Source organism: Gossypium hirsutum, chromosome D06 (genome assembly GCF_007990345.1).
Source record: "Gossypium hirsutum isolate 1008001.06 chromosome D06, Gossypium_hirsutum_v2.1, whole genome shotgun sequence".
NCBI lineage: Eukaryota > Viridiplantae > Streptophyta > Magnoliopsida > Malvales > Malvaceae > Gossypium > Gossypium hirsutum.
The window spans coordinates 29,463,651-29,476,919 of NC_053442.1; the positions used below are offsets into that span (position 1 = coordinate 29,463,651).

Here is a 13,269-nt window from a genome sequence, read left to right on the forward strand (position 1 = left end):
TTTTTTTGTTCAACTCAAGTTGAATTTTATAACTAGAATAAGTCAAATAATTTGAATAACTCGAATAACAAATTTTTGTAAATACCCATTGGTTCCCTATCACTTTTTTTTAAAAAAGAGAGCAATTTGACCCCTCTCAAACAAAATTACAAAATAAATAAATTCAAAATAAACTTCAAATTCTGAAAATATGTATTAAAAATTCAAAATTTTATAAAACTTAAAATTTTAAAAAATTATTTTAAATTCTTATATAAAATGTTAAATTATAAACATATTTTTTTAAAAATTCCGAAATGATAAATTTTGAGACCTTAAACAAATAAATGACCAAATCAAGTTTATCGTACTAAATTAAGTTGTTTTATTTCTCTTTATCTTGGTCTAAAAGATTCTTCAAATATATATGATTTCAAACTTGGAATTAATCATATTGTCAACAAAATTTTAATTTGATTTTAAACATTTATTTTTAAAAATTTAACTCGAAACAATTATTCAACTCTATTAAAAAAATTAAAATTGAATTAAGATGATTTTTACTCAATTTGATCAAACCGCATTTAATTACAACTTTTTAAAAAAATAAATAAATTAAGGTACATAGATATATGCGTATGTTTAAGAACTTGTTATTGTTTAGAATATTAAAAGAAATATATATTTATAAAAATAAAACAGAGATTTTTGGAGTGTAACAATAATTGTATGCGGATGGAGATTGCAGATAAGATAGCAGATGGAAGCAATGGAGATGTGGCAATTGATTCCTACCATCGCTATAAGGTACGTTCTATGTTGTACTACACCTTCCAATTTGTTTTAGTTCCGCGATCTGCTTGAAATTTAATAAAAAGAAATTAAAGGTCTAATTTTTTACAAAAAATTAAATATATAATACTCTAATATAAACACTAAAAATATTTATTTATTTCAAAATTTTATTTATAAAATTTAAACCGAGCTAAATTTAGATACATATCAAATGTGTTTATATCATATATAAACCCAGCTCAATTCAACTTATCAACACCATTATTATAAATCCAAAATTTTGTGCTTTCCTTGCCACCCATGTTATTATTAACTAATTGCTTAGCCGTGATATAAATAGGATAATTGTATCTAAATTTTATGAATAATAGGAGAAATTATTTTGGAATCTAAAAAAAATTAAAGGTATTATCAAGTAATGTAAAATGAATAATATTGGTTGGTTGTTTAGGATATATAATAAATAATTTTAAATTTGATGGTGCATTTTTTAGACAAGCAATTATATTTAGTTTTAAAGTAATTTATTTTTTCAAATTTTAAATTGAATATATTTAAAAGTTAAGTAAGTGGCCGAAATTTTCTAACGCAAAATATTTCTCTTTTGAAAATTGAATAGATAGATTTAAAGATAATTCTTTAAAAAACGTATATAAAGAAATTGTTAATTTTCATCTTATAGTTTAAATAATTTACAAAAAAAATCCCTACTTTCTTCCTTGTTCTTATTTATATAAAAAAGAAGATTTGTGGTCGGTTTTTTACTTGGTTTAAAGTTATTTATCATAATACATTTTCTTAAAAGTTATTTGGACGAGTGTTGAGTCAATAATATGTATTTGATATTATTAAAATTTTCGCATATTATTCAAATTATAGTAATTATCGAATATTAAAGGATTTTGGTTTCGTGTAAGATATTTAATAATAGAATTTAATTTTGGTGGATAATATTTAGAAACACTTAAGTTTGAGGTATTTGTAAAAGTTAATAGTTTAATTGAATAAATTTTTAAATAAATTCTAATATATGCGTTATTAGGTAGATAATGAAGTTTGATTTTAAATTTTAATATTTTATTTTTTAAATGAATTAATTTTGAATAACAATAAATATTCAAAACCCATTTTAATAATATATTCAGATTATATCATTTAAGATATAATTATTGAAAATAATATTCAATTTAAGAACTATAATTATCAGTTTTACTTTGAAGCTAAAATTTAAAAGTTGTGAGAAAGTTATTTGAATGCAGTTAAAATTTATAATGGGCTGTAATTTTATTTTATTTTTACTTTTTTTTCTTATTTACTCATGTTTCTGAAGTGAATACTCATGACAGGAAGACATTGGGATTATGAAAGAAATGGGATTAGATGCTTACAGATTCTCAATCTCATGGTCTAGAATTTTGCCAAGTAAGATATATTTATCTATAATATATATAAACATGATTCTAGACATAATATTTAGTTAATATTAATTAATTTATTCATATCTTTTAAAAGTTCTACTTAAAGAAAACATAATTTTTAATTAATAAAATTATATTATAATTTCATAAAATAAAAATAATAAAAATTTATTGTTTTTAATTAAATAAATATAATTCATCTATAATATTAATAAAATTTCTAACTGAGTTGGTGACATAGATTAACCGAATACCAACTCGGTTAAGTAATGATTAATATACTCATTTATTAAATGATTATTATTTTAATAATTTTTTTTATCTTTCCATACTTTTATATAGTTTTTAAGTAAAATAATTAAAATTAACATATAGGAAGATTAAACCCATGTTTAATGGGTTAATCAACAAACTCCTTACCACCACACCAATATTAATTATTGAGTAAACATACAAAAAGAATAACTTTTAACATGAAATGTTTTCTCTCACCAAATTTATGTATCTATGTTATTAATAAAGCCCTTACCGAGAGAGTGTTGCGGGTTAATCGGGTACCAACTCGATTAAGAAATGACTAATATACTCCTTTATTAAATTACTACAATTATTATTTTGATGACCTTTTAGTCTTTTCATACTTTTATATAATTTTTAAATAAAAGAACTAAAATTAACATGTCTAATAATTGAACAGTGTATAATGGGTTAACCATAAAAAACTTTACCACCACACTAATATTAATTCTTAAGTACGCTTTAATAAAAACTTTTGACATAAAATGTTTTCTCTCATTAAATTTGTATATATATCTATACTATTAATAAAACTCTTGACTGAGCTGATGTCACGGGTTAACCAAGTACCAACTTGGTTAAAAAATGACTAATTTACTATTTTATTAAATGACTACTATTATTATTTTGGTAGCTTTTTGTTTTTTCATAATTTTATACCGTCTTTAAATAAAAGAACTAAAATTAACATGTCTAAAGATTAACTCATATTTAATTGATTAATTAATAAATACACACAAGTATAAAAGAAGAAGAAGAAGAAGAAGAAGAAGAATAAGAAGAGAGTTTTTAGGTCATAAATTGTACATAGTACATGTTTAGTGGCCTTAGAGTTTATCCTTTGTAACGTGACAAGTGATAAGTGGATGTCATCATTTAACAACTTTCTTTTGGAGAGGGCGAGCGTTTTGTGGCATAAGATTATATGTAATAATGTTAGAATTGTGTGACCCAAATTCTAAGAGATTGCTTGCAAGTCAAGTTAAACAAAAATATATTTTCTTTCTAGAAGATTTAATATTTATTAGTATAATATATTTAGCATTTATTAGTATAGTTTATTTGACTTACTAATTTAGCCTATAAATAGGCTCCTTTACAATCTTAGAAAAAAGAGACACCCATTAGATTAGAACTCATAACACATTCAGAGAATTTTGTGTTTACGTTTGAGGGTTCTTTGTTTTTCGGGTTTTTGGGGTTTAGTTTTTATCTCCATCTTTTGTACTCTTCATTCTTTTGCCATTATAGTAAAATTATCTTTGCCCGTAGTTTTTTATCCTCTTTTGAGGGGTTTTTCCACATTAAATTTGTGTGTTCATCTTCTCAATTTCTTCTACTATTTTTACTTGTTCGTTGCTTATTCGGGACGATCCTAACAAGTGGTATCAGAGCTAGTTTAACTTTCATAGATCAGCCTGGTCAGAGATGGCAACAACAAGGTTTGAAATTGAGAAGTTCGATGGTGAGACAAATTTCAATCTATGGCAAGTTCGGATGATGGCAATTCTAGTTCAAAATGGCTTGAAAAAGGTTGTTACAGGGAAAAAGCCTGAGAATCTAAATCAAACAGAATGGGAAGAGCTTGATGAAAAGGCCTTGTCTGCAATCCAGTTGTGCCTCGCGAATACAGTATTGCAGGAGGTATTGATGGAGAAGACCTCATTCGCCTTGTGGAAAAGGTTGGAAACTCTTTATGTGACTAAGTCTCTGGCTAACCGTTTAGTGTTGAAACAACGTCTATTTACGTTTCGCATGAACGAATGTGAGCTTCTTAAAGATCACATCAGTCAATTCATTACTCTTTTAAATGATTTAAAGAACGTTGAGGTTCATACTGACGATGAAGATCAAGCTATGCTATTATTGTGCTCTTTACCCTCTTCATACAAGTCTTTCAGGGAGACCCTGATTTATGGCAGAGACAAACTCTCGTTCGAAGATGTGAAGGGTCATTTGTTGAGTAGAGACAAACTCGGAAATGAGTTTGATTTGAATAGCAAAGCAGATAGACAAGCTTCCGTTTTGGTAGCATCAAAGAAACGAGACAAAAGGTGTCGCTATTGCAAAAAGTTAGGTCACGTCAAAGCAGATTGTTATAAACTGCGAAATAAAAGAGCTGCTGAGAGTAACGAGGAAGATGTAGCTGGTGCTAATTTGGTCGATGAAGGCGGTGATGATTTCTTGTTAGTGTCAACGAGCGATAACTCTAAGCTTACGTCTGAGTGGATCCTAGATTCAGGATGTTCTTTCCACATATGTCCCAATAGAGAATGATTCTCCACATACAATTCAGTTGAAGGTGGAGTTGTGCACATGGGAAACGATTCATCTAGTAAAATAATCGGTATTGGTACTGTTAAAATTAGGATACACGATGGGACGATTAGGACACTCTCAGATGTCAGGTATGTACCTGATTTACGAAAGAATCTCATTTCTTTGAGTATTTTAGACTTGAAAGGATGCAGAATCAACATCGAGTCGAGCGACATTAAAGTATCTCGTGGAGCTCTCGTTTTGTTAAAAGGTAAAAGAACCGGCAGTCTTTATATTCTGGAAGGTTCTACAGTGACCGGTGAAATCGGATGTCCCTCGTCCGTTACGGAGTCAAAGTCAACTCATTTGAAGCGGAGGCAACTTGGTCATAGGAGGGAAAAATGTATGACCGTTTCGTTGAAGAGAGGTTCTCTTTTGGATGCAGGTTTTGAAAAGTTAGGGCACTGTATTCGTGAAAATCAGACCCGGGTTAGTTTTGATTTGGCAGTGCACAAGTCGAAGGCTAGAAGTCTTCCAACTTCTAAGCATAGATTTGACTCAGTTAATTCCCTGCATAGTTCAAGATAGGCCCGTGGCGGGTTTTGGCAAAGATGGCATTGAAAGAATTTGTGTCAAGGTAGAGATTGTTAGAATTGTGTGACCCAAATTCTAAGAGATTGCTTGCAAGTCAAGTTAAACAAAAATATATTTTCTTTCTAGAAGATTTAGTATTTATTAGTATAATATATTTAGCATTTATTAGTATAGTTTATTTGACTTACTAATTTAGCCTATAAATAGGCTCCTTTACAATCTTAGAAAAAAGAGACACCCATTAGATTAGAACTCATAACACATTCAGAGAATTTTGTGTTTACGTTTGAGGGTTCTTTGTTTTTCGGGTTTTTGGGGTTTAGTTTTTATCTCCATCTTTTGTACTCTTCATTCTTTTACCATTATAGTAAAATTATCTTTGCCCGTGGTTTTTTATCCTCTTTTAAGGGGTTTTTCCACGTTAAATTTGTGTGTTCATCTTCTCAATTTCTTCTACTATTTTTACTTGTTCGTTGCTTATTCGGGACGATCCTAACAAATAACAAATTTTGATGATTAAAACAAAACTCAAAACAATTTTTATTAAAATAAATAAAAGAAAAGACACATGGAAAAACTATAACATGTTAATAAGGATACGTCCAATATCATGTAAAATTACTACTTTTTTTTCTACCGTAATTTGTAATCATACTAAAACAAATTGCATGTGAATTGCTTTGTTCAAACTAATATAATGCCACAGATTTAATTATTTTTAGATTAATTATTATAAAAAATGAGAAACAATATTATGATTATACTTGTTTCATGGGTCGGGTTACTCGTCCAGGTTCGAAGGCCTGTTCGAAATTTGACAAGATTTAGGCAAAAATATTGGGCCCAGAAAATAAACTTGGGTAAAAAAATTAGACCCGTTTAAAATATGAGTTGGGCTCAGGCTTGAATATTTAAGGCTCAAGCCCGGCCCAACCCGACCCTTTTTTAAGTTTATAATACTTTGTATTATGTTATTTTTATACATTATATAATTTATAACACATTAAAAAAATAAAACTTATACTAAATATATAATACTACTCTGATATAAATATTAAAATAAGGGTAAGATAACTATATAAAAATTGCAATAAATATAAAATTATATAAAATTATTAAAAATAAAAAAAATATATTTGCAGGCATAAAATGGGCTTAGGTTAGTCTTTTACAAATATGATTGGGCTTGGAGAAAATTTTAGACCCATATTTTGGGTCGAACCAGGTTTGGGCAAGCACAAAACATGTTAATATCATGCTTGGACCCGACCCATAAACACCTCTAATCATGATTGATTTAAAATGGATAATAATTCAATTACTAGCAGGTTTTATATATAATTTGATACTTAAATTTGACAATTTTTTTTCTAATATGGATTTGTGTTAAATTTTTTGTCCAATGTGGTACGCGTATTTGACAAAAGTATTAGTGTTAGTTTTTTAGTATTTAATTTGAGTATTAGGGTTGATTTGATGAAAGTAAGTTTCATCAAATTAACCCTAAAACTCGAATTAAATCACATCCATCAATTTGTATTTAACAAATTAAACACAAAATTAACCAAATTCATAGTTAACACTAAATTTATCCTATCAACAACATCATGAAAAATTCGAACCTAATGATAGTAAATTTAATTAAATCAACGCTAAAACTTGAATTAAATACTAAAAAATTAACATTGTAACTTTTGGGTACCAAAATATGTAACTTTTGTCAAATGCAAATATTAAATTAGATAATAAAAACAAAAACAAAAAATAAAAATACCACAATTGAAAAAAGTGTCAAACTCACAAATAATATATTTTATGAACACTTTTTCAAAATTTATGGTTTTACATATCTTTAATAAGTTACTTACATTTTAACAAGGTAATTAGTATCGTGTCAATGAAATATTATTTTTTTATGTATCGATATATATATAACTGTGTTCTAATTAAGGATGAAAAATTCCAACCTCTCAATAGATTTCAAATTGATCCGTTTCGGATGGAGTAGATTTTTTCTTTTGGCAAGTGGATGTGAGGTAAAGTAGGATAGGGTAGTTTTTTTTTTTGGATAATGTAATAATGTGTTTTACAAAAACCTATATCTTTCATGTTTAATTTTTTTAAAATCATGTTTAAATATTTACTTGCCTTTAAAAAGATTAAAAATATTAAGTTAAGAAGCAAAAAAATAAATTAAAGGGGAATGGGGGTAGGGTTGGGATAAATGTATCCAACATTTATGAAAGTAGTAGTAATTTTCAATATTATACATCCATAGTGAAACAGAGTGGGCGATGGAGCAGATCATGCCAATTATAGAGTGGGAGTGGATCTAGTAACATTCACCCTCACCCTGTTTCATGACCATCATTAATTCTGATATCGCATCATTTTAAATTTATTGATATTTTAAAATGTTTTTGATATATTTTATAGTATAAATTTTTTATTAATATAAACTTGAAACAGTATCACTGATTGATATAAACCATACTAATATTTAATTAAACCCTAAACCTTAATAAGTTGATTTAGGTTGGTTCATATTGGAAGTTAGTTGTGTTAAGTCTTTAAAAGGCTATTAAATGTGGTATATTTGTTGTTGCAGATGGAAAATTAAGTGGGGGTGTAAACGATGAAGGAATCAACTATTATAGCAATCTCATAAATGAGCTCCTAGCTAATGGTTTGAATCGATCAATTTTGTATTTTAATTGTGATTTGTTGATATGAGGAATCAATGGAGGAGGAGCAAAGGAGGAGAAGATAGTGGAGTTTAGAATGGCTTACAACAGAGAATAGTCAACGAAGGAGATTAGGAGAAGAAAATATGGAGATAAGCTTTTGGTGGTTGTAAAGTAGAAAAGAAAAACAACGCTTAAAATGAGATCCCTCTTACTCTAATCTCAATAAAGGTATATATAAGGATCTTTGGTGGAACCTACATTGTGACCAAATATAGATATATATCCTTCTTGGGATTTAGAGGTATCATTTTGAGGGTTCTTCCTCTCTTCTACTTTAGAACCATCAAAAGGGTTTTCTTTTTAATATATTTTCTCCTCCTCATCTCTTCCATTACTGGCTTTTCGCCCTATAAAATGAATCGTTCTAAATATCCACTACTCTCTCTTTCTTGACTCCTCTTTTATTGGTCCTTTGTATCAACGAGATAATTTTATTTTATTGCAAAAGGTTATTATTAATTGGAATTACAAAATGATTTTTATTATGAAAGTATTCAGGTATACAACCATTTGTGACTCTCTTCCATTGGGATCTTCCTCAAGCCTTAGAAGATGAATATGGTGGTTTCTTAAGCCCTCGTATCGTGTAAGTAATTAGCACTTACAGTAGCATTTTATCTCCATTAATATTCAATATTACATTAAAAATCATTAATTATGTGGGTATAGTCGTTAATGTAACAATTTTTTTCAATGTAATTAACAACCAACTAGATTATAACACATTAATAATTTACGTAAAAAAATTATACAATAAATATATTTATAAAAAATATACAATACAAATAGAATTTTGGTTGAAATGATAAAATTAAGATATTAAAAATTATAGTGTTTTAGATTCAAATATTTATTTTAAATTTCATATAAAAAAGAAAAATACATTAATATTTTTTTTTTGTTTTTTAGGAATATGTTTTTTGTAATTTATCAAGAGTGACGCCAAATACTAACTCAATCCGGAGCTATATAAGCACCTTTTCTAGCCGTTCTAGTTGTGTGCTACTGTAACCTAGAATCCACAACATAAGCTTAAGTTACTTTTTTTCAATTTAATATCATGGTACATTGTGTGTTGGGTCCAATGGAGCTTCATTCCCTTGACAATACATTTGTCCTTACAGCAAATCTCTCTGCATAACATCCTTATTAACCACACTTTTACTCTCAACAAATCTCAGGATCTTAACTTGTGTTGCTACTGTTGACCTGCATATCTTTGTTTCCCCTAAGTCCAATAGGATTACCATATTAGGGATAAATCAAAGTGAATGTATTCATTCATAAGCAAATCGACCTTCTTCTTTTATGTTAGGGATGACTTTCGAGATTATGCTGAGGTTTGCTTCAAGGAATTTGGCGATAGAGTAAAGCATTGGATGACATTGAATGAGCCATGGAGCTATACTTACGGTGGATACGTAGCTGGATTTCTAGCACCAGGTCGTTGTTCCGATTGGCAAAACCTGAACTGCACCGGTGGTGAATCCGCGGTTGAACCTTATTTGGTGGCTCACCATCTACTTCTTGCTCATGCTGTTTCTGTAAAACTCTATCGCCAAAAATATCAGGTCATGGAACTTCCATTACCAATATATACTTCAACACATATCTAAAAGTGTTGATGAGTTAAAATCCGTTTTTAACCGGACCACTCAATCTCAACTATGAGTATTAAATTTTATTTAAATCTGTCCGTATTTAACCCAAATCCAAGAATATTATATAAAAATATTGTTTTTATTTAATATTTAGAAATTATATATATTAAACATAACATATTTTTTAATATTTACACTCTAATATTAATATTAATATATAAAATATAAGAAATTAATATTTTAAAAAATTCAATCAAGTTTAAACCTCTTATTTATTGAGGTTAATATATTTGTGTGTTAATATTAATAATAATTGTAGATTAGTAAAAATGGAAATTTTAACAGGCAAGTCAGAAGGGTGTGATTGGGATGACATTAGTTTCATACTGGTTCGTTCCAGTTTCAAATGCAAAGCACCAGCAAAATGCTGCTTCAAGAGCCTTGGACTTTATGTTTGGATGGTCAGTTTTACTTGTTAATCATTGTAGAATTTCTTTTTCATTGATGTTGATGGAGGAATATGTTTTGCAGGTTTATGAAGCCGATAACCATTGGAAATTATCCACACACCATGCGATCTCTACTTGGAAATCGTTTGCCTAAATTCGACAAAATGCAATCTAAGATTCTTAAAGGCTCATTTGATTTCCTGGGATTAAACTACTATACTGCAATTTATGCAGCTTATGCTCCTAAGCCTAATGTTGGGAAGCCAAGCTACTTGACAGATGCTCGTACTAGTCTTTCATGTCAGTCATCGCTTCAATATGCTAACTATATCTATGCCTAACTCATTTACTAATCAAACCATATTTTCTTTTCTTAATATGGCAGCTTACCACAATGGTATTCCAATTGGTCCTATGGTGAGAACTTGTGCAACTTTCTTCTTTTCTATGGCACATCCACCATGTGTTAAATCTATTTCAATTTCAAATGTTGCAGACAGGTACAAAATGGATCTATATGTACCCAAGAGGCATTCGTGATCTTCTACTTTACACAAAGGAAAAGTATGGCAATCCCTTAATTTATATCACTGAGAACGGTACCTACATCTCCTTCGTTCACTTTGTATCATACATAAAAGGTAAATGAAAAATAAAGATGAAAGAAATGTAGGGGTTGGTGATACTGAGAATGCCTCATTTCCATCAAAGGAAGCCCTTAATGACAAAGGAAGGATCGAGTACCACCGTCGACATCTTTCTTCTCTTCAAACTGCAATCAAGTATGTGTCTTCCTCTTTCTGGAATAATCTACGCCTCTTATACTTTAGGTTCAGTTTTAGTATCATCCTTCTACGTTCATCTTGGTATTTAACATCATTAATTTTTTGGCTAAAGTACAAAAACAGTCGCTAAACTATTAAATTTATTCGATTTAATCATTAAACTTTTGAAATTAAATATTTACTTTCCATTAGATGAGTGATTGAAAGATGACATGACATTTTTTTATTAATCTAATAACAAATTTAACCCTCTAATATTTATACCTTCTATCATTTTCATATTAAATTTTATTCCTTCCACATCATCTAAATTAATTTATATCACTTTTTTGTCTTATCATTTATGCAGGACTTTATCTAATTTCATTTAAAAATTTTCAAAAACAATTATAAATCTCAACTTTCCTTTTTCGTATGTTTCCTGTCAACAATGGCTGAGGATTAGAAATTCAAAAACTTTCAAAACTTACATAATCAAAAAAAAAAAATCAAAACCTTCCCTAAAAAACATCTTTTTCAATTTCTCTTCATTTCAAATTTGAGTAAATTAGTTTCTCTCAAAAAAATTAAAGCAATTTAGTCACTGTTAATTTTCAAAGTGAGCAATTAAGAACTATTAATCATAAGATTAATGTACATAACTTTAATTAGTATAATAATAAATTTAGTCCTCATAATTTAAATATTCTATCAATTTGATCATGATTAAACAAATCTAACCAGTAATATTTTTATAAAATCATGACCAAATTAGAAAAATGTTTAAATTATAAAAATTAAAATTATTATTATACCAATCAAATTTACATAAAATTGATAAAAAAACATTAACATTTAATTAATTATTCTTAACTGTTGCCTTTTGAAATTAATAATAATTGATCTGCTCATTCGTTTTTTGAAAGAACTGAAAGGTTTTTTACCAAAACTTTCAAAGCCAACATGCAAAGCCTTTCCCAAGATTGAACAGTGAAAAAAAAAGAGAGGTTCGCATTTTACCTTGAAACCTGACAGATTTTGGAAGTTGTTGGCGACATTTTCTTTTGTTTTCTTGTTTTCGGGATTTCATCAGCTTTCTCAGCTTTTCGAATAAATAATTTATCCTCTCTTTTTTTAAAAAAAAAATTCAAAAAAACCAGAATTGATGCATGCAAACGAAGATTATGGAAAGAAGGAAAGAAAAATTTTAAACTAACTATTAAAAAGATTGCTTTCGATATTGGTTTTATGAGATTTGACAAAAATTTCTTTTAAAAAATAGATACTAAAATAGGTTTAATTATCAAATTTAAGGTAAAAAAAAATTACATTAACCCAATATAAAATATAAATAAATTTGAAAATTTTAGTTTTTTATTTTCTTTTACAAAAAGAAAATAATTGAAAGAAGAAACACAGTTTTGGCGTTTCCCATAAGTAATTTTTTAAAATTTATTTTGGTTAAAAAAATAGTTTATCTGATAAACATAAATAAGATTTTACTGAAGGGTCAAAATACTTTAGTTAATATGTCATATCATCAAAAAAATCAATATTATTAGAGTCAAATATTAAATGAAATGAAATTTGAAATACTAAAGTAAGTATAAATATGGTATTAAAAGATTAAATATCCCATTTTCTCATCAATTTGAATTAATATGTTAATAATAAAAATGTTTTTATTTAAATTTAATTATAAAAATAAAAACATCAATTTATATTTATTTTTTCTTAAAATAAAAGGAATTATTAGGGCTATATGAATTGTTTTTTTCTTCATAAAAGTCTATATTTTTATATAGTAAAATATAATTAATTAATATGAAAATTTATGTTGATGGTTAGGGATGGTGTGAATGTGAAAGGGTACTTTGCATGGTCACTATTGGATAACTTCGAATGGGCAAGTGGTTATACCGTAAGATTCGGCTTCAACTTTGTAGACTACAAAAACGGGTTGAAAAGATACCCAAAACTCTCCGCCCAATGGTTGAAAAATTTTCTCAAGAATCAAACATGATGGGATTTCCCTTACTCTTTCAAAAAATTCAACACTATGTTTGATGTATACAATTATTGAAAAATATTGTAGTTTTAAATTCATCATAATTTTGAAATAACAAAATTTAATGTTGAAAAAGTATTTTGTTTGCCCTTTGTACCAACTTTATGTCCCAACACATGTTTGCCATTTCTTTGTATCAAATTGCCATTTTAGTTTATTATAGCACTCTAATTCCATTTTTTCCACACTAAGAAATCGCATCATATTTCATGTTAATTCTCTACCAACTAAGCCAAATTTCACATATTTCCATCAGATTACCAAATTTTGTATATTTACTCATAATCTCATTTTAATT

At 27.8% G+C, this 13,269-nt stretch overlaps 1 protein-coding gene across 1 annotated transcript; it reads left to right on the forward strand.

Annotated features, from left to right (window-relative positions):
- The first annotated feature begins 727 nt into the window (after nucleotides 1–727).
- LOC107956227 (beta-glucosidase 12) lies at nucleotides 728–11,357 on the forward strand. The gene is made up of 10 exons (XM_016891949.2): nucleotides 728–786; nucleotides 2,121–2,196; nucleotides 7,951–8,028; nucleotides 8,588–8,675; nucleotides 9,405–9,660; nucleotides 10,036–10,151; nucleotides 10,222–10,439; nucleotides 10,525–10,556; nucleotides 10,636–10,738; nucleotides 10,813–11,357. Exons 2-10 carry the CDS (start codon nucleotides 2,136–2,138, stop codon nucleotides 11,052–11,054), a joined length of 1,194 nt encoding a protein of 397 aa, XP_016747438.2. The 5' UTR covers nucleotides 728–786; nucleotides 2,121–2,135; the 3' UTR covers nucleotides 11,055–11,357.
- The last annotated feature ends 1,912 nt before the right edge of the window (nucleotides 11,358–13,269 follow it).

Bases quoted from the DNA above. Each gene is read 5' to 3' on its own strand.
- LOC107956227 (XM_016891949.2), top strand. From the start codon at position 2,136: ATGAAAGAAATGGGATTAGATGCTTACAGATTCTCAATCTCATGGTCT. The intron at 2,197-7,950 runs GTAAGATATATT...TTGTTGTTGCAG, and splicing joins ATGGTCTAGAATTTTGCCAA to ATGGAAAATTAAGTGGGGGT. The intron at 8,676-9,404 runs GTAAGTAATTAG...CTTTTATGTTAG, and splicing joins TTCTTAAGCCCTCGTATCGT to GGATGACTTTCGAGATTATG.